The sequence below is a fragment of the Oncorhynchus masou genome, chromosome 29 (assembly GCF_036934945.1).
Source record: "Oncorhynchus masou masou isolate Uvic2021 chromosome 29, UVic_Omas_1.1, whole genome shotgun sequence".
Taxonomy (NCBI): Eukaryota; Metazoa; Chordata; class Actinopteri; order Salmoniformes; family Salmonidae; genus Oncorhynchus; species Oncorhynchus masou.
In genome coordinates, this window is record NC_088240.1 from 40387808 (window position 1) to 40415797 (window position 27990).

Genomic DNA, 27990 nt, shown 5'->3' on the forward strand with positions numbered 1-27990 from the left:
GCCACAGGAATCTTAGCAAAGACAAGGGTGCAATGAGTCCAATGGATTTTCCTGACAACTCATATCTCTTTGGGAAGTTAAAAGATATATTACCATTCATGGGACTTCAAATTCAAAATTCAACTATGTGGACACCCCTTCAAATGTGTGGATTCGGCTATTTCAGCCTATTTCTGCCCTGCTAGAGCTGCCCAGGTCAACTGTAAGTGCTGTTATTCTGAAGTGGAAACATCTAGGAGCAACAACGGCTCACCCGCGAAGTGGTAGGCCACACAAGCTCACAGAACGGGACCGCGAGTGCTGAATAGCGTAAAAATCGTCAGTCGTCGGGTGCAACACTCAGTACCGAGTTCCAATCTGCCTCTGGAAGCAACGTCAGCACAATAACTGTTCATCGGGAGCTTCATGAAATGGGTTTCCATGGCTGAGCAGCCGCACACAGCTGCCATTGTGGTGTAAAGCTTGCCGTCATTGCACTCTTGAAAAGTGGTGTGTTGAATCACGCTTCACCATCTGGCAGTCTGACAGACAAATCTGGATTTGGCAGATGCCAGGAGAACGCTACCTGCCCGAATGCATGGTGCCAACGGTAAAGTTTGGTGGAGGAGGTATAATGGTTTGGGGCTGTTTTTCATGGTTTGGGCTCGGCCCCTTAGTTACAGTGAAGGGAAATCTTAATGCTACTGCATACAATGACATTCTAGACGGTTCTGTGCTTCCATCTTTGTGGCAACACTGTGGGGAAGGCCGTTTCTTGCTTCAGCATGACAATGCCCTCGTGCACAAAGTGAGGTCCATACAGAAATGGTTTGTCAAGATCGGTGTGGAAGCACTTGACTGGCCTGCACAGAGGTCTGACCTCAACCCCACCGATCACCCTTTGAATGAATTGGAACGGCGACTGTGAGCCAGGCCTAATCGCTCAACATCAGTGGCCGACCTCACTAATGCTCGTGCTGAACGGAAGCAAGTCCCCGCAGCAATGTTCCAACATCTAGTGGAAAGCCTTCCCAGAAGAGTGGAGGCTGTTATAGCAGCAAAGGGAGGACCAATTCCATATTAATGCCCATGATTTTGGAATTAGATGTTTGACGAACAGGTGTCCACATACTTTTGGCCATGTGGTGTAGATAAGATAGGTCATATGAGGCAGGTTTCTGCTGTACTCTTTTAGCAAGCTCAGTGTGGTCAGCCATGCTGCCATCAAGGCTCAGTGAAGGAAAGTTTCAAGTTTACTAGGTTCAGTTCCATGGATTTAAGATACTCGATCATGAGCACCAGGCATCGTGAATGCTTAATAAACACTCCACTCATATCCCCGTAAACAAATTAATATAATGAGGATTGAATGATGAGGTTTGAATTAATGAGCCGCAACATGAATTTGTTTTACATAAAGCTACGGGTTCATCTTCAGGATAACCCTCTTGTCCCTGTTATTCGGCAGATGCTATCGTAATTACAGCTACATGATCTGATTACTTGCATTGTATCAATTCACCCTGAGCAGAGCTCCATGCAACAACCTTTTGTACATTTGAATGTCTAGGAAAACATGGCTACGGGAGACGGTATTTTACACAGCCGCCCCATAATTAATTTCATGAATTCATTAAGCAAAAAACGAATTATAACAGAGATGAGATCAACATCTGACCATTTGTCAGTCCAGGACATTGAACTGAGCCACTTCTTACATTTCCTTTTAACTAAGTATGCAAGCTATAAAAATGCTGGAAGCACTTGTGTTCTTGGAGCCTTGTTCAAGTCCATTAGCTGAGTGGTTGCCCTGATATCAATATCACGCATTGTATACTAACTACTAACTACTAGTTTTAAAAATGTTGATGCAGCAATAAATGAATCAGAATTCTTAAGGAATGAATTAATAAGTGTTCAATGAAACTAAAGATCGTGTTACAGTAGGTATTGTTTATCTTTAATTGAAGCTATGATCATCTGTGTTTTCTGCCACTGTTTCTACGGTCAGTTTTTAATAGTCACAGTTAAGTTACAGATGTGCCCAAGGGAACATTGAGTACGGTCAGCGTATTCTGAGTATTATTTCTGCCCTATCGCTCTGCAGTTCTGAGTGCTTTCGTGTCGAGTGCTCTATTGTCCCTCTAACCACTCGGACATCAATGCAAATGGGATCGAAAATCAAATCAAACACATATCATTAAAACAGTATCTTCCTTTTAAAATTGTGATTGATCAGTTTGAAGTAAGTAGTTCAACAACAGGTTGAAACTGAGTGGAAAACATGATCCGAGTGGATGTTGTTCCAAAGCCTAAAACAAAGAAATGGACAGTGCTTTCTAAGGTGATAATTAATTCAAAACACCCATATGCATGTTAGAGCTTATGCATACCCATAGGCCTACAGTTGAAGTTGGACGTTTACATACACTTAGGATGTAGTCATTAAAACTCGTAGTCATTACAATTTCTTGTTAAACAAACTATAGTTTTTGCAAGTCAGTGAGGACATCTGCTTTGTGCATGAAACAAATGTTTTTTCCAACAATTGTTTACAGTGGGTCAGAAGTTTACATACACTAAGTTGACTGGGTCTTTAAACAGCTTGGAAAATTCCAGAAAATTATGTCATGGCTTTAAAAGCCTTTGATAGGCTAATTGACATAATTAGAGTCAAAAGGAATGGTGCCTGTGGATGTATTTCAAGGCCTACCTTCAAGCTCAGTGCCTCTTTGCTTGACATTATGGGAAAATCTAAATAAATCAGCCAAGACTGCAGAATAAAAATTGTAGACCTCCACAATTCTGGTTCATCCTTGGGAGCAATTTCCAAATGCCTGAAGGTACCACGTTCATCTGTACAAACAATAGTATGCAAGTATAATCACTACGGGACTACGCAGCTGTCATACCGCACAGGAAGGAGATGCGTTCTGTCTCCTAGTGATGAATGTATTTTGGTGCGAAAAGTGCAAATCAATTCCAGAACAGATGCTGGAGGAAACAGGTACAAAAGTATTTATGTCCACAGTAAAACGAGTCCTATATCGACATAACCTGAAAGGCTGCTCAGCAAGGAAGAAGCCATTGCTCCAAAACCGCATTAAAAAAGCCAGACTACGGTTTGCAACTGCACATGGGGACAACAATCGTACTTTTTGGAGAAATGTCCTCGGGTCTGATGAAACCAAAATAGAACTGTTTGGCCATAATGACCATCAATATTTGGAGGAAAAAGGGGGAGGGTTGCAAGCAGAAGAACCCTATCCTAACCGTGAAGCACGGGGGTGGCAGCATCATGTTGTGGAGGTGCTTTGCTGCAGGAGGGACTGTTACAATTTACAAACACACCCAGCCTTTAGTCTTGAAATCTTTGGTTGTGCATACATTTACGTATGTGTGGTCCTAGCGGGAATTGAACCCACAACCCTAGCATAGGAAGCACCATGCTCTACCAACTGAGCCTCTCTGCTATATTAGTCAACAACACTGTAAGCTAAAAGTCACATCCAAAAGACTACCAAAGACACAGAACATATTAAAAATCAATATAACACACCACTTAATGGAGCATAATCAGTAGAGGATATTAAAATATTGTGATAAAGTTCAACGGAACTGGGTGTGACAGGAGTTATTGAAGCCACAAATAAATGTATTATATTTCCTCCATTTATTCTGTAACATAATAATACTCAGTAATCTCTCGTGATTGGCACACAATAAGGATAATCACACTGCTTCTCTGAGATCAGATAATCAAACTTGTGATGACTCACTGTTGGGTAACTCTCTGTTTTCTGACCTGCATCCTATTGAGTGGCTTCATATTGGAGGAGAGCCCAGCTATTTTGTAAAAGCACCATCGACAGTATTACAAGAAGGTAATTTGGTGTTGCGTAAGTAGGTAGCTTCCTGCATCCATATACTAAAAGCCATCAACAATCTCAGTGAAGAGGCTGCTCTGTGATTTCCCTTCCGTTGGGAAAAAGAAACAATTACAGACAAATTGCCATCATAACCATTTGGAAACATAGAGGTGATATGAGCACAATTAAACACTGCAAAACATTTTTATTGTGAGCGTTAGAAGAGGAGAGAAAGCAATTGTAACAATGACAAGAAAAACATCAGAAATTGTGCCACAGCTGTATGGAACAACAAGTGTGGTTGTTTTTGTTTTAATAAGACCTTACGTAATCGTCATACCTGCCTGGAACTGTGTGTTTCTATGGAAACCAAATCTACCAAGGATACGTGAGCATAAACACACCATATAAAGGCTATTTGGATCATCACCTTTGAGTGCAACTCGAGGCAAATGTGGCGTACATACAATATCCAACACAAAAGTATATTTTTGTCTTTGACCATCCCAAGCGAAACAACCATCCTTAAGACCACTGGTTATATCACTCAATACTGGATGATGCATCATGTCGCCTAGTCCCTGACCACGGTGACCTGGTTTGATTGCCTGTATGGCCCTGTATCTGTTCCAGCACATCACTTCTCCTCAAAGTGTGTTTGTTTTGGTCAAATCTTCTATTGACTTATCAGTGACGGGATCTCATATTACAAATAGCATCTTTAATAAGCACCCCAAAAGGTTCCTTTATTCTCATACACCTCTATTACCATCTGTCTTGCTCTTTCATCCTCACGGGACACAGACTGCGCTCTGTGTCCAGACCTCTCGTCGATTTTCCAATTTATACCCTGCAATTTGCACTGCTAGATAGACCGTCTGTCCCAAGTCCAAACACGTCTTCAAAGTCCCAAAGAAAGATACCAATGGTAGGGTCAGCTTGTTTTAGAGCCATCTCAGCATATTGGGTAATATCACTATACACCTGCCCTCTAGGCCAAGTTTTTCTCAACTCCACAATGTACATCACATCAATGGAGTTGAGAGCGGACGGCTTTGGGCGGACTGAACCTCCTACTACGTCGAGTCGCTGTCAGTCAATACTTGTAAAGAAGTACATTCTTAAACCCGTGCCGCATACCCATGTTTGTCATCTGCAGCTGCGTGCCTTCCGTCGTATGCTGAAATCCACACTTTTTAATAAAGCTTTTGTCAAATACATTTACTGACTGTTTCCTTGTTTGAACTGGCAGCGAATCGGTGTATTCGGAGGTACACTCCACCCAGGTGCACTGTACATACCGTGGAGTTAGGAAACCCAGCTACTTCTTCCCCAGTCATGCCTTCTCTGTACAAATTGGATATGGCCCCATCAATGTTACTGCAAGATCATTAATTAATGTAAAGAATATTGACTTTTAATGAGAGTGAAATTAGAGGGCAATAATTCCAGGGACTGCTTTAATTCTAGACAGCATTTGAAACGTGAAAAGTCCCGCACAGTACTCTTTCCATATCGAAGATTATTAGGCAAAAGAAAAGAAAAAAACCGAGCTGTGAAAAAAACACTCCCTTCTTTTTCCAATTGGTGAATCTCCAAGAAACCAGGGGAATGTTGCTCTTCAAATTGAATATACAGTACCTTTCTGATGCAATAATGTGTTGCTATTGAGAGAGTGTTAAAATCAAGTCAAATTGTATTTGTCACATACACATGGTTAGCAGATGTTAATGCGAGTGTAGCGAAATGCTTGTGCTTCTAGTTCCGACAATGCAGTAATAACCAACGAGTAATCTAACCTAACAATTTCACAACTACTACCTTATGCAAACAAGTGTAAGGGGATAAAGAATATGTACATAAAGATATATGAATGAGTGATGATACAGAACGGCATAGGCAAGATGCAGTGGATGGTATCGAGTACAGTATATACATATGAGATGAGTAATGTAGGGTATGTAAACAAAGTGGCATGGTTTAAAGTGGCTAGTGATACATGTATTACATAAAGATGCAGTGGATGGTATCGAGTACAGTATATACATATGAGATGAGTAATGTAGGGTATGTAAACAAAGTGGCATGGTTTAAAGTGGCTAGTGATACATGTATTACATAAAGATGCAGTAGATGATAAAGAGTACAGTATATACATATGAGATGAGTAATGTAGGGTATGTAAACAAAGTGGCATGGTTTAAAGTGGCTAGTGATACATGTATTACATAAAGATAGAAGCTGTTTTTCAGTCTCTCGGTCCCTGCTTTGATGCACCTGTAATGACCTCGCCTTCTGGATGATAGCGGGGTGAACAGGCAGTGGCTCGGGTGGTTGTTGTCCTTGATGATCTTTATGGCCTTCCTGTGACATCGGGTGGTGTAGGTGTCCTGGAGGGCAGGTAGTTTCCCCCAGGTGATGCGTTGTGCAGACCTCACTGCCCTCTGGAGAGCCTTACGGTTGTGGGCGGAGCAGTTGCCGTACCAGGCGGCGATACAGCCCGACAGGATGCTCTCAATTGTGCATCTGTAGAAGTTTGTGAGTGCTTTTGGTGACAAGCCAAATTTCTTCAGCCTCCTGAGGTTGAAGAGGCGTTGGAGAGGGCGTTGATCTCTCTGAGGTTGTGTGTTTGGGAGTCTATCAAAGTGTCAGAGGAATAGATGCAGTCCTGCTGGATAATACTGAGTTAGCTTTTGTCATATAACAAAATTGAACAGCAGCCAAGTCACTAAAGTGACAGGGAGATAAAACGGATTCTGTGAGTGCCGAGAATGGAAAGTGGACTAGCAGAAAGCTTGTCAGTAGTTTCTGCTTGATGGTGGCTCACTAAGCTTACTGGCATTCATGGAGCAGAGTCTCTAACATAAGCTTATCCAGAATATAGAAGCCACAGGAGCTGTTTTCTGTTTGCTGTATGGTCTCAGTCATATGCTGGATATCAGGGGTGCACAACTCCATTGTCCCCAGACCTCGAGGACCAGAGTCTTGCATCCTGGCTGTATATAGATGCCTGTTTCATTCTACCCAGTTCATACATATCAAAAAATACATACACATCATTTGACTTCAGAAAACACAAAAAGTGCTTTCCTGTGCTTGTTTTACAAAACACCCACAACAACCTGCATCTTTTTGGGGGGGAAACGATGAAATGCAAATGGTGCTAAGAATGGACATATTTATGCAAATAGAGGATTGTTTGTTATTCAGATTAGCATGTTTCTGCACTTCGACACCCACAGCCCAAGTCACTGAGAGAAAGGTGGGCGTAAGGAGTCCTCCCCGACCTCTAAATTATATCACAGACAAGGATCTGCAGATGTAAGACAACCTCTCACAAAACACACACACACACACGTGCATGCACGCAAGCACACAGCCACACACACACACACGCACAGACACGCACTCATCCACCCACCCTCACTCACCAGTATATGGCTGTCAGCACAGTCCCCTGACATAGTATCAGGGCTTTAGAGGCAACCGAAGTGTTTTTGTATGAGAAAAAAACGCTAGCACAAGCAAGAATGGGAATCTGGACCTTGAATAGAGAATCACGACTCAACCCTCTTGTCCTTGCATCAGAGCACTGTTCAGATCATTTTGGTACTAAATTACATTAACATACGAAAGCTTTAATAATTTACAAAATGGTGATCAGCAACAATGAAATACCAATTCATCATGTTGAAGGTTGTTGCTGACAAGCAGAAGAATACATCCCTGCTTGATTACTTCTTTATTAAAGAGATGCACTAAGCTAGAGCAGCATGGAGAAGCAAACTGACAGAAGGAATAAGCATCCAATAGATGCCCCCTTGAAAAGAGTGTAGCACCTATTTCTCAATGCCAAAAACACATATACTAGTAACTTAGATCACCCCCAAGAAAACATTCCCAAATGTTAACAAACTCTTAAATCAATGTTTATAATATTGTAATGTGGTCCTTAAAGTTGGGTTTGAGGTTTTCTCCTAATCAGCTCTTAACTTTGGAAACAAACCCATAACGCCCTAAGGTCTGTGTCACACACTTGGGAAATACAAGTCTTCACTTAGAAATGCTGGTGATATGTGAATGCTTCCATACAGCCGTTACATAGTAGGTAGTTTAAAGCATAGCACAGAGAATTTTAGACCGAGCTTTACTTGGCAATACTTATTCAATTCCCCCACTTGGAAGATAACACGTCTTCTAAACTTCAAAGTATAATTCCATGCGGTTCGTTTGAATTTATAAATTGTCTTCCAAGTCGGGAATTGAGGAAGTATCCATTTCCGATGGTTTCTGAACACTACAATATGTTTACAGGCATGATAGCTGTACTTTTAGTTGATGGTTTACGCAGCTTGTTGGCCATTAGCCAATCAGCGTTTCTCAACTAGTTCAAAGCACAAACGCACACAACTGGTATTTACGACATCACAGCTGCTAAATTCCCACTTGGATTTGAACGCATAATTAGTTTGAATGCGTGTGGGGTTTTTCCGTAAGTGTAAAGACAGTAACAGTATCGAGCTAGCAATTGCATTTTATACATCATCTTTTTTTGTTCTCAAAGTTTTAGTGAAATTTTCGACCATTGCAATTGAAAACGTTTTATGAAGTGGGATACGTATTGTGAGAATGAGGAGGGCATTTCATCCCTGGGAATCGACAATCGGAGGAGGGGCTTCAGCAGGAAGTTGCTTCGGTGGATGCTGTCCCTACCACCCAACTTCTAAAGCCTCTCAATCAGCAGCACTGGGCATTATCATGGGCTCATGTGAGCATGGACGTGAACCGGGGTAAGTGGAATAGCTAGCTTGCCACCTCTCTGCTAACGCTATCACTGGCGCATTAAGTTAACATCTTCCATCTAAATAACACTGATGAAACAAAAAAAATACAAACATGTCTACCAGTTGTTGGTAGCTAAATTCTGGTCATTATTATAGCTTGATGTCCACAATATGTGTCATATAGCCTCTGCTGATGGTAATATACAAGCCTATGAGCACCGTCTTAATGAGCCCAATAATGGACTAAATGATCCTAACGTTACTCCGTATAGTCCAAGGACCTTACATGTTCTGTTTAGAGGCAAATTGGCTCTGGCAGCCAAAACAGCCAAGTACTCCATCTAAACTTGAATCCATTCTCAATTGCGGCACAGTTTAAGAAATAAAAGCCCTCCACTTTCATATCACAAACACTAACTGTACAATGTTTTAACACAGTTGCAGCCGACAGTATTTATTTCAGTGACAACACGTTCGTGGCAGCCATCTTCTGTTTACACCCAGGTGTTCGGAGACGCAGATGGCTAAATAGTGCAGGTACGCCTCTATCTTCCGTTTGTTTTTTCTCCCTAAAAACTTGAGACATCTGTGGCATGGTGTTGTGTGACACAACTGCACATTTAAAGTGGCCTTCTATTGTCCCCAGCACAAGGTGCACCTGTGTAATGAACATGCTGTTTAATCAGCTTCTTAATATGCCACATCTGTCAGGTGGAGGAATTATCTTGGCAAAGGATAAATGCTCATTAACAGGGAAGTAAACAAATTTGTGCCCAAAATTTGAGAGAAACAAGCTTTTTGTGCATATGGAACATTTCTGGGATTTTTTTAATTCAGCTCATGAAACAAACACTTTACATGGTGCGCTGATATTATTGTTCTGTGTACTTTAGCTATAATTGTCTTGTTTCTATTTCATTTGCCAGCGATCACGATAGATAAAAGCTAGCTTATGTTAGCTGTACCATTTGAAGGTTAGCTATAATTAATGCACAATCACAATAGTTTTAGCAAATTGCAGTTAATTTTCTATTTCACAATTCATTGTCATTACACAAATAACATTTAGAATCAATATTGTCTGTCAGTCATTTTCGTTAGGCACCAGCTTACCATGTTCGGGTCTTTGTCGTTTTTATTTGCGGGGAGCATAAATTGTATACTAACAAATAATTAGAACCCATGTATTTTCAATAATATACAGCACCAACTACATGCATATCTGATAGGTCCCATTATCTGCTACCTGGCTTTTAATGGAGAAGGAACACTTGAATTCACAGGACATACCGTAACAATACTCTGCCGAGTACAGTACTTTGGGTTCCTAACAACTGAACGGTCACCTTTTTTTCAACAAAACGCCTGAAAGGACACAACACGTTGTGACTATTAGAGGATGAAAAAAAAAATCTAATTATGAAACGGATACATCTATTACGGGAACAGTTCCGATCTCTTAGACAAAATCTGTTTCTATGGTGACCACCATCAAAATACACTGTATGCTAAGGAAAAGAGAAACCTCTAGCTTTTAGGGGCGTGCTTTCTCCTTTCATTCTTCATAGATGAATCTAAATCTGTAATACTGTTTTTTTAGTATTTAATCAATTCGGTACGGTTGCATGTCGAGCGTTCAACTTTCAACATGCGGCAGGCAAAATGTGTGCAAGAAAAAAACACAGAAGGAAATTCATTGGCTGAGAATAAAATGGTGTTGAAATGTACTGCTATGGGGGATGGGTGTTGAGGGAGCCAAAATGCTCAGGCAATAACATCAGTGTGGAGGTAAACAGCAGAGCAGAGCAGGGGCTGTGTCTGTGAGAGAGGAGATTGCCATTGCCTGCCAAGCCTCTACACAGGGTGAGGTGACAGACCAGGCACAGGAACATAAGGCTGTACACAACAGCAAGACCACTTAACAAGCAGGGGGGACTGACTGACATTATCAAGGAAATAAAGTGTGTTGGTGAGGAATAGGAGATGGGGAGGATGGGCAAAAAGCTGCCACAAAGAGAAGCAGGATAACACAATGGACAAGGGAGTGGGTTTGGGCGGTAGGTCTCAGTAACCCACTTCCCTCTATTTAACCCTAGCCGGGAGCCGTTGGAAAAGGGATATTGCATATTCCGTTATGCTTGTGTTTTCTTACTGTGGGTTGAGTGAGGTCCAGTACCCCACAGCATGTCAATAAGGCAGAAATAGAAAGCAGACATCCCCCAAAGATCGTCTCGGGGAGAAGCGCCTCCCAAAGAACAAAATGGAAATGTGGCTGTGTGTGTTTAGACCGAGATCGATTAACGTGGACTTCAGGGACACACGGACGCTAGCGATCAATACTGCACAGTGGCCAAAAAATAAATAAAAGCCGAGCACAACCTTTATTACTTTGCGATAACAGACAGTTAATGAGGAGCCCCAATCTTCAGTCAGTTTTGACCAAGCTCTAGGCTACCCATCCTTCCTTAGTGATTATTTAATATAACCAAGATCCTTGTCTGGTTCCATTTAGTTCTGGATGGCGAAAGTGGCAACATGATACCCCTATCAACAATCTAAGTGACACTTTATATAGGCACTATATCCAGTAACATTTGCAATACTACTATACACAATACAATTGTATTAGACTTGCATATTAAGTCCAAAACACATGCAAGTCCTTGGAGACAAAGATACAATTATTTCCAACTCTAAGTAGCGTGATGACGACTCTGTTCTACACATCATGGCCTGACCATTACCCGTTACTTTAGATGTAGTGGTGTCACCAAATGAGTTCAGCCCAGGTCTCCCACCGCCACACCCCTTCTTCCATCCCATGATTTATTACAGTTCAACTGAGACCTGACAAATCCCCAAAGAGACAATTACCTTGTTTTCCCTTGGAAAGCAAACACAGTTCATCTGAAGGGGATAATGAATACTCCATGTCATAGCTTGTTCAACAAAATGTCCATTATGTGGAGTTCATCCCTGGTGAAATTAATATATAGTCAGGAAATGTAAAGCTCTCTAGTGTGTTGTCTCCAGTGCTTCAGTGCTAGCCTCTCGACACTGGCTTCCTGTAAAGGCTCGGGCTGATTTCAAGGTTTTACTGCTAACCTACAAAGCATTACATGGGCTTGCTCCTACCTATCTCTCCGATTTGGTCCTGCCGTACATACCTACACGTACGCTACGATCACAAGACGCAGGCCTCCTAATTGTCCCTCGAATTTCTAAGCAAACAGCTGGAGGCATGGTTTTCTCCTATAGAGCTAATTTTTTTGCAATGGTCTGCCTATCCATGTGAGAGACGCAGACTCGGTCTCAACGTTGAAGTTTTTATTGAAGACTCATCTCTTCAGTAGGTCCTATGATTGAGTGTAGTCTGGCCCAGGAGTGTGAAGGTGAACGGAAATGCACTGGAGCAACGAACCGCTCTTGCTGTCTCTGACTGGCCGGTTCCCCTCTCGCCACTGGGATTCTCTGCCTCTAACCCTATTATGGGAGCTGAGTCACTGGCTTACTGGTGCTCTTCCATCCCATCCCTAGGAGGGGTGCGTCACTTGAGTGGGTTAGAAAGTTGGTGGTTTGAAGATATCCCTCTAGTAATGAGGGGGCTGTGCTTTGGCAAAGTGGGTGGGGTTATATCCTGCCTGGATGGCCCTGTTCAGGGGCCACAGTGTCTCCCGACCCCTCCTGTTTCAGCCTCCAGTATTTATTCTGCAATAGTTTGTGTTGGGGGGCTATTGTCAGTCTTATGTCTGTAGTATTTATCCTGTCTTATCCAGTGTCCTGTGTGAATTTTAGTATGCTCCTTCTAATTCTCTCTTCCTCCCCTCCCGGAGGACCTGAGCCCTGGGACCATGCCTCAGGACTACCTGGTCTGATGACTCCTTGCTGTCCCAGTCCAGCTGGTCATGCTGCTGCTCCAGTTTCAACTGTTCTGCCTGCGGTTATGGAACCCTGACCTGTTTACCAGACGTGTTACCTGCTGTTTTTGTCTCCCTCTCCCTCTCTCTCCCGCACCTGCTGTCTTTAACTCTGAATGCTCGGCTATGAAGTCAACTGACATTTATTCCCGAGGTGCTGACCTGTTGCACCCTCTACAACCACTGTGATTATTATTTGACCCTGCTGGTCATCTATGAACATCTTGGCCATGTACTTCTGGCACAGCCAGAAGAGGACTGGCCACCCCTCAGAGCATGTTTCCTCTCTAGGTTTCTTCCTAGGTTCCTGCCTTTTCTAGGGAGTTTTTCCTAGCCACCGTGCTTCTACATCTGCATTGCTTGATGTTTGGGATTTTAGGCTGGGTTTCTGTACAGCACTTTGTGACATCGGCTGATGTAAAAAAGAGTATTATAAATAAACTTGATTGATTGTCTGAATCAACACTTTCTATCACAGTGGGGACTTTAGACAAAGCAAGCTGTCACCCGGTGGGAGCCTTTTAATGCAAACTGGTCACGTGCATGAGGAATTCAACACGATCTAGATTTAGTCTATTACAGTAAGTATCTGAACTGAGCTGAACAAAACAAATCCAACATGAGACATGTACAGGACAGAATGCATGTGCTACATTACACACTAACAAAAAAGGGTTCCTCAATGGTTGTTTGGTAAGGGTGATGGTTCTGGTTCTATGTGAAACCATACTGACCCAAAGAACCCTTTGAGCCCTTCAATGGTTCTTTGCAGTTCCAAAAACTCGTAAGTGATAATTAAAATCTAGGGGTGGTGGGCCATTATAATATTTTGGGGTGTGGTTTGCTCCCAGCAATTTTGTGCAACCATGAGTGTGAGTTTCATTGCAGTTGATCTAATCTGTTGCCAGGCTATCACATAGTATATATGATTATGGCCAATGACCGTGTCTTGTGAAAGACTCACACATGGCCTTGTGTCAATTGAGAACAGTTGACTAAGTCAGTAGTTGTCAATTCTCTCCTCAGGGACCCCCAGCTGTTCCAGTTAGCACACCTGATTCAACTTGTTAATAAACACAATTAAACCGATGGAATTTTAACAATAGAATATGGCTATTAAACAAGAATATATATATATAAATAAAACTGTGTGGTTATACAAAGAACCTTTTGAGATTAAGGTTCTGTAAAGAACCCTAAAGGGTTCCAATGGCCTCCCGGGTGGCGCAGTGGTCTAGGGCACTGCATTGCTATTATTATTATTATTATTATTATTATTATATGAATTCCTACTGGGACTATATACAGTAGAACCTTTTAATGGTTCTTCATGGAACCTTAGGAAAGGATTATTTATAGCACAATACAGGTTCCATTAATAACCTTATGAGCATAGTTCTTTCTAGAACCTTCAAAAAAAGGTCCCACTGTCATTACAAGCCAAATAACCTTATTTGGCACCATGCCATTTGTTTGTGGTGTATAAACTGAGAAAAAAAAGATTCTAGCACTGCATTTGGTGGCTAAATCACAATTAACATGTAATTAAAAACAAAGGTGCAACGCGCTTTCAAAAATGCAATGAAATGCCTGAGGCATGTAGTGAGAGAGCCACCGTAAATGAAGTTAAATGAAACAAATGAATGAACACTGTAACTCACCGGAGAACAGGAAGCTATTAAAGATGTGTCTTATCAGAGCGCCCTGGCGACACAGGTTCCTCTCCATGGGGAGGGCCGTGACTCTTCCGTGCTCTGATCCTGGGCACATTAGATTTAATTGGAGACTCCTGCTCTCACTTGCTCAGAAGGCTGACTTCCTCGGCTGAACCCACATTAACCCCTTTGAAACTGCAGAGTGCTGGAGTGCGGGGCTGAATGGAGGAGCGGGGAACAGCACGGGACACGCTCTGAGTGTAATTATTCCCGAATGAATTATGGCCACTTCCTCCAGGGGCCTGTCTATCCTTTCACAGCTGTGTGCCTTATCGCAAAGCTCCATTCTGCCACTGTTTACCTGTGCTATGCCACCCCTGACACCACAAACAGGCTGTAGTCCCTGGGCTGGAGTGACTCATTTGTCTTGTGCTGCTATACCTGTTTAAGCAGAGAGTTGTGTGTTTCCTTTTTCTGTTTCTGCAGTGAATGATAAAGAAACTGACCAATGCATATTCCCAACTACTTGTCTAATCTGCTACATGAGATCTACCAATTCCTCTGAATGGATTATGCTGCTGCTATTCTTTGTGTAAGATAAACTCCTCTTTTGCTTATTTTAGTTTCAATATACAAATGGGCAATAGTATTCATAATACAGTATGTGAAGTTTGTGTATAATATTTTATAGCTAATTTACAACAATTTAAAATAGAATTGAAAAGAGACTCAAAATTGTTTGCTTTTAGGCCAAAAAAGTAACTTATCTTGTTAATAAATTGTTAATTATTCTCCCCTAAAGCTCATCTGTAAACTGCTGCACCTACCTCAAATCCCTTCCTCTAATCCCAAATCTCAGATGAGAAAGCTATATTTATACACGCTTGATCTTGGTTATGCATTACACGGTTGCATTTTTCATACTTGTCCAATATGCAGGATTTTTGTTCAATATTCAACACTAAGCCAATGATGGGAGAATCCATTGAAAATACAGCAATAGAATTCAAGGAGCTCATAACTAATGATTTACATTGAAACATGGTAAACACACAGTTCCCAAGGTTTCCATATCAAATGCATTATAATCTATAAGAGGAGTGAATCAATGGGCAAATTATTTGGGGAAGGATAAGCCAAACTGTGATACTACGTATAACTCTGAAACACTTTCTTTATCCAATGCTAGAATGTCCACAAGACAGACAAACTGTATTTATATGCTCACAGATACATATGAATAAACATCAAGTGCACTTTAAATCAATTCATAACAGTCTCATGCCACCCACACACACACACACACACACTTCTTAGCATGAACACATAGCAGAAACACAATAACAAGGAAGATGAAATTTGTTCTCCAATACCAGTGAATCGTAAAAAAGCCTTGGGTTTGCCATGGAGGGGGCAGAGAGGAAGCCAAGACAACTCGCCACGTCAATGCACAACTAACTAGTTATGGCCTGTGTCTGTCCCAAACGGCACCCTATTCCCTATGTAGTGCACGACTTTTGACCAGGGCCATATTGGCCCTGCATAGGGAATAGGGTGCCATTCGAGAGGCATTAATGAAAGACAAGAAGACTTCCTCCAGCTCACCTCCAGAGGCACTACTGCTGTACAACTCAAGAGCTTCACTTGCCACAGCAAAGCTTTCTCTTTTTCAGTGATTTTTTTTTCCATCATTGTGGTGTAACCTACAATCAGCTGTACCAGAAATTAATATTTATGTAACAAAATCAAGAGTGATGGTTTTTGTTGGTAGATGCTAGGCAGGCCAAGACGTCACAATGTTGTATTAAAATATTCAAAACCGGAAGATTCTTTTCCAAAGCGGCCTAGATGCAAAGACAGCTTGCCATGAAACAACCCGCAGAATTGCTCATTTAAAATAGTCTAATAAAATGTTCCACTGCAGCTTTCGGCTGGACTTGTTCAGAAAACATTAGTGAACACCTCTTTAGCATCATGTAAATGCCACAGCATGTGCCCAATAGCCCTTCAATCATTAGCATGTACAGTTGATGGCGGTTTTGGAGCAGTGGCTTCTTCCTTACTGAGCAGCCTTTCAGGTTTCGTCGATTTTATAGGACCCGTTTTACTGTGGATATAGATACTTTTGTACCCGTTTCCTCCAGCATCTTCACAAGGTCCTTTGCTGTTGTTCTGGGATTGATTTGCACTTTTCGCACCGAAGTACGTTCATCTCTAGGAGACATAACGTGTCTCCTTCCTGAGAGGTATGACGGCTGCGTGGTCCCATGGTGGTTATACTTGCATACTATTGTTTGTACAGATGAACGTGGTACCTTCAGGCATTTGGAAATTACTCCCAAGGATGAACCAGACTTGTGGAGGTCTACAATTGTTTTTCTGAGGTCTTGGCTGATTTCTTTTGATTTCCCCATGATGTCAAGCAAAGAGGCAGTGAGTTTGAAAGTAGGCCTTGAAATACATCCACAAGTACACCTCCAATTGACTCAAATGATGTCAATTAGCCTATCAGAAGCTTCTAAAGCCATGACATCATTTTCTGGAATTTCCCAAGCTGTTTAAAGGCACCGTCAACTTAATGTATTTACATTTCTGACCCACTGGAATTCTGATACATTGAATTATCAGTGAAATAATCTGTTGGAAATTTTTTGGGGAAAAATTACTTGTGTCATGTCCTAACCAACTTGCCAAAACTATAGTTTGTTAACAGGAAATTTGTGGAGTGGTTGAAAAACTAGTTTTAATGACTCCAACCTAAGTGTATGCAGTCCACTCATAAAGCTCATTTCCTGCTGATGTGCCAATGTTTTTCTAAACATAATTGATGAGTGAACACAAAACTGAAATGAAGTGCTTCACATATTTTTTTTTTTAAATGAAGAGCTGCAAAGTGTTGTGGTAATCAAGTGCCACACAACTTCTGAGGGAGAAACTCTGTGTTGCTGACAGAATTCTTCCTCTAGTCTATCACATATTCAAAGCCAGCTTGCCAATGAAATGAACATCACAGCCTGTTTATAATTTAACTGAGCTGATCAAAGAAGTATGGCATTGTTTCTGATCTCAAATTAAGACAGAGAATTGGCCTAAAGTACAAAATTTCATGTTAGATTTACAATGTATAATTCATGTAACATTTTGAACAGAAGAGTGGTGAAGCAATTGCAGTCTGAGCAATTTCACTTCTGCACATACAGTGAAGTGAATTTGATTGCACCTCTGTGATTCAGTATAGTGTTCCCTGGCATGACGTTGATGATGATGACTTTCAATAGCTGTGTATAGACTAGTTGCAAAAATCTGTTGACTTTCTCCAGAAATCCTGTTTGGAAGATTTCTGGTATTATGATGGAATAAGCAGGAAATCCGGGAACCCTCCAACCAGGATTTCTAGAAAACCAGGGAATTTTGGGAAATTAAGAGGAATTTTGCAACCCAAGTACAGACTGTTTCTCAATCCTTTCAAGTCTACTTTTCTTGACATTCATAGAACGAACAGTTAACTAAACCTAAACCATTTGGAGTCAACAATTATATCTGTTATATTAATTTGAAAAATTTACACAAATGTTTAAATTCTTGTATCATTCTACTCATCGTCACGGAGGATATGCCGAAAAGTGTCTGAGTTTGATGTTTGTTCTATTGAACATGCCATTCTAATAAATGTATTTTAATTCAATTAAAAGTGCCTTGCTCTTTGTTGTTGTTGTTATAATACTCTCATACAGTGGATTTGGAAAGTGTTCAGACCTCTTTTAGTTTTTCCACATTTTGTTTATTTACAGCCTTATTCTAAAATTAAAGTATTTTTTCCCTCATCAATCTACACACAATATCACATAATGACAAAGTGAAAACAGTTTTTTTTTCAAATGTATGAACATTTTAAGTTCAGACCCTTTGCTAAGAGACTCAAAATTTAGCTCAGCAGCATTCTGTTTCTATTCATCATTCTTGACATGTTTCGACAACTTGATTGGAGTCCACCTGTGGTAAATTCAATTGATTAGACATGATTTGGAAAGCCACAGACCTGGCTATATAAGGTCCCACAGTTCACAGTGCATGTCAGAGCAAAAACCAAGCCATGAGGTCAAAGGAATTGTCCATAGAGCACAGAGATAGGATTGTGTGGAGGCACAGATCTGACGAAGAGTACCAAAAAATGTCTGCAGCATTGAAGGTCCCCAAGAACACAGGGGCCTCCATCATTCTTAAATGGAAGAAGTTTGGAACCAACAAGACTATTCCTAGAGCTGTGCTGTGACAAGGTAGGAGTGGGATATAGAAGATAGCCCTATTTGGTAAAAGATCAAGTCCATATTAAGGCAAGAAAATATCACAAAAATGCAAAGAGAAAGGACAGTCCATCAATACTTTACTTTAAGGTCAGTCAATATGGAAAATTGAAAGAACTTTGATCATGAATTTCATAAACTTCGACCACATTTCTTCAAGCGCAGTCGCAAAAACCATCAAGTGCTATTATGAAACTGGCTCTCATGAGGACCACTGCACGAAAGGACCCATAGTTACCTCTGCTGCAGTGGATAAGTTCATTTGAGTTACCAATCTCAAATTGCAGCCCAAATAAATTATTCACAGAGTTCCAATAACACACATCTCAACATCAACTATTCAGAGGTGACTGCGTTAATCAGGCCTTCATGCTCGAATTGGTGCAATGAAACCACTACTAAAGGACACCAATAAGAAGATACTTGCTTGGGGCAGGAAACACAAGCAATGGACATTAGACTGGTGGATATCTGTCCTTTCATCTGATGAGTCCAAATTTGTGATTTTTGGTTCCAACCTCTGTGCCTTTGTGAGACGCATAGTAGGTGAATGGATGATCTCTGCATGTGTGATTACCACCGTAAAGCATGGAGGAGAAGGTGTGATGGTGCTTTGCTGGTGACACTGTCAGCGATTTATTTTGAATTGAAGGCACACTTAACCAGCATGGCTACCACAGCATTCTCCAGCAATACACCATCCCATCTGGTTAGCGCTTAGTGGAACTATCATTTATTTTTCAACAAGACAATGACCCAAAATACACCTCCAGTCTGTGTAAGGGCTATTTGACCAAGAAGGAGAGTGATGGAGTGCTGCATCAGATGACCTGGCCTCCACAATCACCCGACTTCAACCCAATTGAGATGGTTTAGGATAAGTTGGACCGCAGAGTGAAGGAAAAGCAGCCAACAACTCCTCAGCATATGTGGGAACTCCTTCAAGACTGTTGGAAATGCATTCCAGGTGATTACTTCCTGAAGCTGGTTGAGAGAATGCCAAGAGTGTGCAAAGCTGTCATCAAGGCAAAGGGTGGCTACTTTGAAGAATCAAAAATATATTTTTGATGTGTTTAACACACTTATGGTTACTGCATGATTCAATGTGTTATTTTATCATTTTGATGACTTCACTAATATTCTACAATGTAGAAAATAGTAAAAATAAATAAAAACCCTTGAATGAGTAGGTGTCCAAACTTTTGACTGGTACTGTATGTAAATGTGATTTCAGTTTTTTATTTGTAAAAAAAATTGCAAACATTTTGATCAGGAGTGGGATATATATACCTTTCTGCATCCTTTGACTCTCTATGTCCCCTATCCTCCAGGCCGGCTCGGTCCTCCCCTCCCGCTCCGTGGCTCGACGACTCATTGCGAGCTCACAGAACAGTGCTCCGGGCAGCCGAGCGGAAATGGAGGAAAACTCGCCTCCCTGCGGACCTGGCATCCTTTCACTCCCTCCTCTCTACATTTTCCTCCTCTGTCTCTGCTGCTAAAGCCACTTTCTTCCACTCTAAATTCCAAGCATCTGCCTCTAACCCTAGGAAGCTCTTTGCCACCTTCTCCTCCCTCCTGAATCCTCCTCCCCTCCCCTCCCTCCTCCCTCTCTGCAGATGACTTCGTCAACCATTTTGAAAAGAAGGTCGACGACATCCGATCCTCGTTTGCTAAGTCAAACGACACCGCTGGTTCTGCTCACACTGCCCTACCCTGTGCTCTGACCTCTTTCTCCCCTCTCTCTCCAGATGAAATCTCGCTTCTTGTGACGGCCGGCCGCCCAACAACCTGCCCGCTTGACCCTATCCCCTCCTCTCTTCTCCAGACCATTTCCGGAGACCTTCTCCCTTACCTCACCTCGCTCATCAACTCATCCCTGACCGCTGGCTACGTCCCTTCCGTCTTCAAGAGAGCGAGAGTTGCACCCCTTCTGAAAAAACCTACACTCGATCCCTCCGATGTCAACAACTACAGACCAGTATCCCTTCTTTCTTTTCTCTCCAAAACTCTTGAACGTGCCGTCCTTGGCCAGCTCTCCCGCTATCTCTCTCAGAATGACCTTCTTGATCCAAATCAGTCAGGTTTCAAGACTAGTCATTCAACTGAGACTGCTCTTCTCTGTATCACGGAGGCGCTCTGCACTGCTAAAGCTAACTCTCTCTCCTCTGCTCTCATCCTTCTAGACCTATCGGCTGCCTTCGACACTGTGAAACATCAGATACTCCTCTCCACCCTCTCCGAGTTGGGCATCTCCGGTGCGGCCCACGCTTGGATTGCGTCCTACCTGACAGGTCGCTCCTACCAGGTGGCGTGGCGAGAATCTGTCTCCTCGCCACGCGCTCTCACCACTGGTGTCCCCCACGGCTCTGTTCTAGGCCCTCTCCTATTCTCGCTATACACCAAGTCACTTGGCTCTGTCATAACCTCACATGGTCTCTCCTATCATTGCTATGCAGACGACACACAATTAATCTTCTCCTTTCCCCCTTCTGATGACCAGGTGGCGAATCGCATCTCTGCATGTCTGGCAGACATATCAGTGTGGATGACGGATCACCACCTCAAGCTGAACCTCGGCAAGACGGAGCTGCTCTTCCTCCCGGGGAAGGACTGCCCGTTCCATGATCTCGCCATCACGGTTGACAACTCCATTGTGTCCTCCTCCCAGAGTGCTAAGAACCTTGGCGTGATCCTGGACAACACCCTGTCGTTCTCAACTAACATCAAGGCGGTGGCCCGTTCCTGTAGGTTCATGCTCTACAACATCCGCAGAGTACGACCCTGCCTCACACAGGAAGCGGCGCAGGTCCTAATCCAGGCACTTGTCATCTCCCGTCTGGATTACTGCAACTCGCTGTTGGCTGGGCTCCCTGCCTGTGCCATTAAACCCCTACAACTCATCCAGAACGCCGCAGCCCGTCTGGTGTTCAACCTTCCCAAGTTCTCTCACGTCACCCCGCTCCTCCGCTCTCACCACTGGCTTCCAGTTGAAGCTCGCATCTGCTACAAGACCATGGTGCTTGCCTACGGAGCTGTGAGGGGAACGGCACCGCAGTACCTCCAGGCTCTGATCAGGCCCTACACCCAAACAAGGGCACTGCGTTCATCCACCTCTGGCCTGCTCGCCTCCCTACCACTGAGGAAGTACAGTTCCCGCTCAGCCCAGTCAAAACTGTTCGCTGCTCTGGCCCCCCAATGGTGGAACAAACTCCCTCACGACACCAGGACAGTGGAGTCAATCACCACCTTCCGGAGACACCTGAAACCCCACCTCTTCAAGGAATACCTAGGATAGGATAAAGTAATCCTTCTCACCCCCCCCTTAAATGATTTAGATGCACTATTGTAAAGTGGCTGTTCCACTGATGTCAGAAGGTGAATTCACCAATTTGTAAGTCGCTCTGGATAAGAGCGTCTGCTAAATGACTTAAATGTTAAATATTAATGTTAAATTTCTAAAAACCTGTATTTGCTATGTCATTATGGTGTATTGTGTGAAGATTGATGGAAAAAAACTATTTAATCAATTTTATTATAAGGCTGTAACATAACAAAATGTGGAAAAAGTGAAGGGGTCTGAATACTTTCCAAATGCACGGTATAATAGTCTCATGCACGCAGTGATTATGTTCAAAACTCTGATAATCTAATAGATGGGAAGTCATGTGCTGCTGACTTTGAGTTGATGATATCATGAACGGGTGGGACGACGATTTGAAGCTCATTGTGTGAATATGAGCTTAATAATGAAGAAGTACTCCGGGGTGAGAGAGCTGGGCCAAGAAAATGAACGCGATAGAAAACCGTTTCACCCCCCATACCATAGGAATAAAATCTAAGTTTAGGTGCAGTGCTGCAATCCGGAATGCTCAAGGAGCGGTTGCCATGGAAACAGAGTTACATTGGACCAAAATGAAAGCGTCTGAGGCTTAGACTTTTACTGTACATACATTTTTAACCACATATATTGTTTTCACATCGTCATCTCGTTCTTGTTCTTTAACCTTATACCACACATACAGTACGTTCGTATTGGCCCAGTCAAGATTACAGTGCCAGCTAGATTTGACATTGAGAAAATATAACATGTTCAAATCCAATTATAGTAAAATGTGCTGTCGAATTTTGCTGTTGTATATCCAGTTGCATATGATGCATGTGAACCTTTTACCTCCTAAGTGAAAGTTTTAGAAATCTTATCTGCATTCTTGAATCTTCTGTGATAATGACTGACCGATGATTTCCAAACATTGGGAGAAGATGTAGACATGTCTAATTCTTAGGATGAATCTTAAAAGGCAGCTTCCCGTAAGGTTAGACTTATCATAGTCATTTCTCTGCACCTTTTTTTCTATATACCATCCCTATGTAAGCCCTCATAAATAAAATAGCCCCAGGAAATGTTCATATACTATACGAGTTCTGTGTCAGTTGCTACAGATCAACACATAAAAAAACTATATTGAAAACAGCTTGGATTCTGAATAAAATCTGAGGACGGAAGATATTTCCTAGTTGATGTACAATTTGACTTTTTTTTGTGGATATCTAATGGCATGACTTGTAAAGTCTGCCACTGCCACATACGTACAGTAGAGGACCTACTTTTTCATGATTAAAGTAAATCTGCAGTGGTCTGTTCTGCGTCAGACAGGATTGCTACAAAGTTATATCACTCCGCAATCTTAAAGGCCCTCCCTTGAAAACCTTTTATTAACTTCCCCAAAAGGAACAGTTTGAAAATGCCTACACACCATGATCACGTGTGGCAATCCTGTTCTTGTTGAATTTATGTTTCCAATTTCAAAAAGCACAGGGGAACGCAAAGTATAGACGGTTAAAAAAAAAAAGCCAATTTAACCAATTGCTTAATCAGAGTTAATCTGTGAGTTGAGTGGAGTTTTTAAAAAAAAGACATGAATTAGAAGTCATGTGTTTAAAGTTTGTTTACTCAACAAACTCTTCTCAAAGTGAGCTAAATTTGAAAACGGTTGTTCAGTAAAATTACGTTCATTTTTTCTCTCTCAAAACACCTCAAAACCTTTCCCATCACACTCAGCATGCTCATGTTCATGTTTGCCTTTGGAAGGCAACACTGTAAAAAAAAAGTACATTCAACCAATTGCTTATTCAGTGTTATTATGCGAGTTGAGTGGGCTTCAAAAAGGACTAGAATTTGAGTGAATGTGCTGAATTCTGTTTACTCAACAAACTCTGCTCGAAGTCAGCTGAATTTGAAAACGGTTGCTGAGGCAAATTACAAATTCGTGTTTTCTCAAAAGAACTCAAAACCTTCCCCATCATGCTCTTTTGCAGGTAGATTTTCTGAATTGTTTGTTTCAATACCCGTGTTTGTGCATGTACTTTGATTGGTTGATTAATATTATCCTACACAAACATAGCATACATTTTTTCTAAACTTATCCAATCTAGTAGTTGGATTTATGGCACCTGTTACTGAGATGGCAGTTCCAGTTTATATGATTTAGGTAGTCTTAATAATTATTTTTTTTATTTTATTTTCAATGACGGCCTAGGAACAGTGGGTTAATTGCCTGCTCAGGGGTAGAACGACAGATCTGAATCAATCTTCAGTCATTCTAAATGCAGGTTTCGGCTTATTAAAAGTTCCAGTTGTTGGATATCTTCACTCTGGCTGGATTCCAATAGGAATTGCACAGCACTTTGCAAGCCAGCATAATCTGATTTGCAGACTTGCTGTGGCCTGTAAACCAGGAGTTTGAGACCATTGTGTTGGGGTGTAAATAGGCCCTCAAAAGGCCTTATGATAAATGTAATGTATTGTCATAAAGAGTTTAATATTAAAGATAACATATTCACTTAGACACTCACTTGGTGAAGGCTGCAGTACTGAAAACAATTGAATACAACACCCATGTCTCTGTTGCTAACAAATACAGTAATGGGTGGTAACTACCATTCACTCGAAACGCAAGGCAGTCTGGTAAGTAAGCAAACAAGGTCCAATAAATTCTCAAATTGAATGCATGTTGGTTCAGCTATATGCCTAAATGTTGAGCAAACTCACAATCCTATTGCAGCTGGTTGCCTTACAACTGTAATCACCATATTTTTTATTGACAGTGTACCCTCCAGAAGAGTGTGAGGTTTGTATTTTAAAACAGCAATAATGTTCCCTAGACATCAACTCTTTTGGAATATGTTTTAGGAGATCTCATAAAAACAGAGTAAATTATTTCTAAAATAACTCAATTTACCAGCATTCTTGTTTAGTTGTATTTCTTACCAAGCACCACTGTCAATGTTGACTTACTATATATAAAATTACAATTTGTTTTTTTTTTGCCATTTCCACTGCATACATAAAATCAAATCAGAACATATTATTTATAAACCTATCCAGCTGTGTCACATAAAACCAATATCATGCAAACAATGACATTCACTAACACCCAGGGGTCATTAGACAAGCCCATCTGGGTCAACATTGGCCACTTAGAGTAAAACCCTGCAACTTCACATTATACTCATTCACTTTACACTCATCCTCATATTATTACACTCATACTAACACACATTTATTTTTGCTATCATATACTCTATCCTGAGCCAAACATAGCGCACTACTTTATCTCAGGGCATAGACATGAAATAGGCCTATAGTCTTTACTATAATACTGCAAGAAAGAACCATGATGTATTTGTGATAACTTACCAGTGGTTTCCACTATTCCTTCCAATATGACCACAATTTCAAACTGCTCTGTTTGCATGGATCTCTGGGAGAGTTCGTAGAATGGGCTTTTGGTGTCGATCACATGGCAGATTGTGAGTGGTGAGACCAGGAAGAGCTGGTCCGCCCCGGTACTGAAGCCCACGTCCAATTCCAACTGATCCAGAGGAAGAAACTCGCCTTCGGGCGTCTGACGAGACTATGGAAGCGTGCATCGATGGAGTTTGAAAGAGAGACACAGTTTAACTACTGCGACTTAGCGAGCCATACTGACAGCCATCCACAATTTGTGAGCAATCAAAGGCGATCAATCATCAGTAAATAGACAAGAGTCAATCGAATGAGGAGGGCTATAGCTAATCAGGCACATCAAGCCACATCAAAGGTTGTTTAACCCAGTGACCACCACCATAGCGCTCCAACTTAAATGGGGTCGACGGGTTTATTAATCAAATTGTTTAGATTCATAAAAATGTAAACATTATAGAATTGCCACTAAATGTGTCTGGAATTAATAGCTTTATGCTTTTAATTCACATTGGTAAGCCAATTTGCAAAGAAAGTAAAACATCAAAAGTTACATCAGCAGGGAATAATACACTTTATAATAATACCTTCATTCTAATAACGATGTATTTCATTATCTTTTCCAAACGTGTTTAATATTTAATTGTGCGTAATTAAACGATAAGAAAACAAATGCACTACATCGTCTGAAATAAGTATTTTGTAACGTTTTAATACACAGATATTGTTGAGGTATATGGAGGCATAGAAGTGCCACTTACTTTCAGCAATTTGCAGCGGATCTGTGCGGAGACCATATGGCTATTACGCAGGTTGCCGACTCTGAACATGAGAGTTAGTTTTCCATCTCGCATCGAAATAGCTGCATGTTCACTGAACATCAAAGTCTCTGCCCTTTTTTTGGGCTGGGACATCTTAATAAACATGCAGCCAATCAAAAAAGCATCAACGATTGATCCCAGGATTGACTGGAAAAGAAAGAGAATGATCCCCTCGGGACATTTGTCCGTGATATACCTATAGCCATATCCTATTGTGGCTTCCGTTTCTATGAAGAATAAAAACGCGGAGGGAAAGTTGTAGACATTGGCAACGCATGGCGTATACTTGTCATCGTGGGCTCGATGGAGGTCTCCTCTTATGTAGGCTATGATCCACCACATGAAGGCCATGAAGAGCCATGCCACCGTGTATGTAAGGATGAAGATGAATAAATTCCAGCGCCATTTCAAATCGACCAGTGTGGTGAATAAATCGGAAAGATATCTACTGGTTTCACCACCTAGGTTTCCATGCTGGACGTTACATCGCCCGTTCTTGTCCACAAAGCGTTGCCTCTTCTTCTTCTTCTCTGGTGCCGGCTGGTTGAATCCAGACCCGCTGGATGAGGTGGTCACTACCTGATAATCGTCCCCAAATTTCTTTCGGAGTGCAGACATACTACGATGGCAGCAGCGAGAGAAATAATCTGAAGGGTTTAATGTAAAGTCTATTTCTGTACAGGACTTCGTTGTAGTTGCAGCAATTGTCCTTATGTTGTGTCCAATATCTTGGAACTGGAAATAAGGCGAGGAAAGTGCGTTCTGTAACGAACTAATCATGCACTGTCCCCTCGCTCCACATACTGTTCCTACTACTTCACTCCAAAGCCATGAAAATAAGAGAGGGCTAATGTCACTTCAATCACAACAAAGAGCTCTTCACCCGAAAAGGAGTCCGCTATAAAACAATTACGCACAGGATCATCTGCTATCCAAACGCGTCCGTTGCAGTTCAGGTTTTGAACAGATTCGTCTTTGGTGAGTCGCTGCTGATTACTTATCGCCCTCCCAGGTTAGACCAATGCAGGTTGGCTCAACACTTTCCTTCTCCGTGAAGTCCACACCTCGGGTTAAAAGTTGAAACTGTTTCGACGCCCCATCAAGCAATCTGGATCCGGTAGGTAATTAATGAATCGTTGGTAAATGTGATTAGAAACCGTGGTCAATATGAAACGGCACAATACGTACTGTACATCCGATTTCAGCGTTGGTGTTGGACAAAATTTGGTTCCCAAACCTCCGCTTTGTGCTACTGCGGGCGCACATAGGATCTGCATTCAGTCCTATGACAGTGGAATATGATGAAAAATGATGGAATCGGGGAACAATTTACTGTCCGCTCATACTTATGTGGTTCCCCTGACCGATGATGCCTGCAATCTGTATTTCCCGCGTCCCCTTTTCCTCTTCTGGTGGGATTTTTCTTGTGATGTTCTTATGGATGCAGGTATTAAGAATCCAACAGCAGCTGTTTCGTTCTTTCTCTCGATTTTCCCCTTCACGGCTCCTGCGCATTGCATGTTCCTTATACAACGATGCACTCACTATTTCCTACTGGTACTACAAACAGGGGCGGCCTTAGTGATTTGCAGGCCCCAGGCAGAGGCCCCAGGTATGACACCACATTCATATCAATGGGAAGAACACTCATTTTGTCTTCCATTGTGTAAAGACACTCACTATCAAAAAAACTATTAACACTCAACACAACAGCAAAGAATTAGTGTATTTAAATTGTAGTATATTTGACTAAATTACTCACTCAAAATGTATGAGCTATAATATATTATACTTATAAATAAAAATAGATGTCAAAAAGTATTTTCACACAAAGTAGACTATTTCATTGACAACGATTCTTATTTAGGTAACCATGTAAACATGCAAACAACTATTCAGAGACTTTCAAAATGTACATA

The 27990-nt window shown here is 41.7% G+C and overlaps 1 protein-coding gene across 1 annotated transcript in view; it reads right to left on the reverse strand.

Annotated features, from left to right (window-relative positions):
• LOC135519646 (G protein-activated inward rectifier potassium channel 1-like) overlaps positions 1-27560 on the reverse strand; it is a 30753-nt gene extending 3193 nt beyond the window's left edge. Inside the window, exons 1-2 of the mRNA XM_064944887.1 lie at positions 26012-27560; positions 25206-25422 (exon numbers count right to left, since the gene is read on the reverse strand). Coding sequence (XP_064800959.1) covers positions 25206-25422; positions 26012-26851 — 1057 coding nt within the window. The 5' untranslated portion in view covers positions 26852-27560. The remainder of the gene's footprint in view (positions 1-25205; positions 25423-26011) is intronic.
• Positions 27561-27990: the final 430 nt, after the last annotated feature.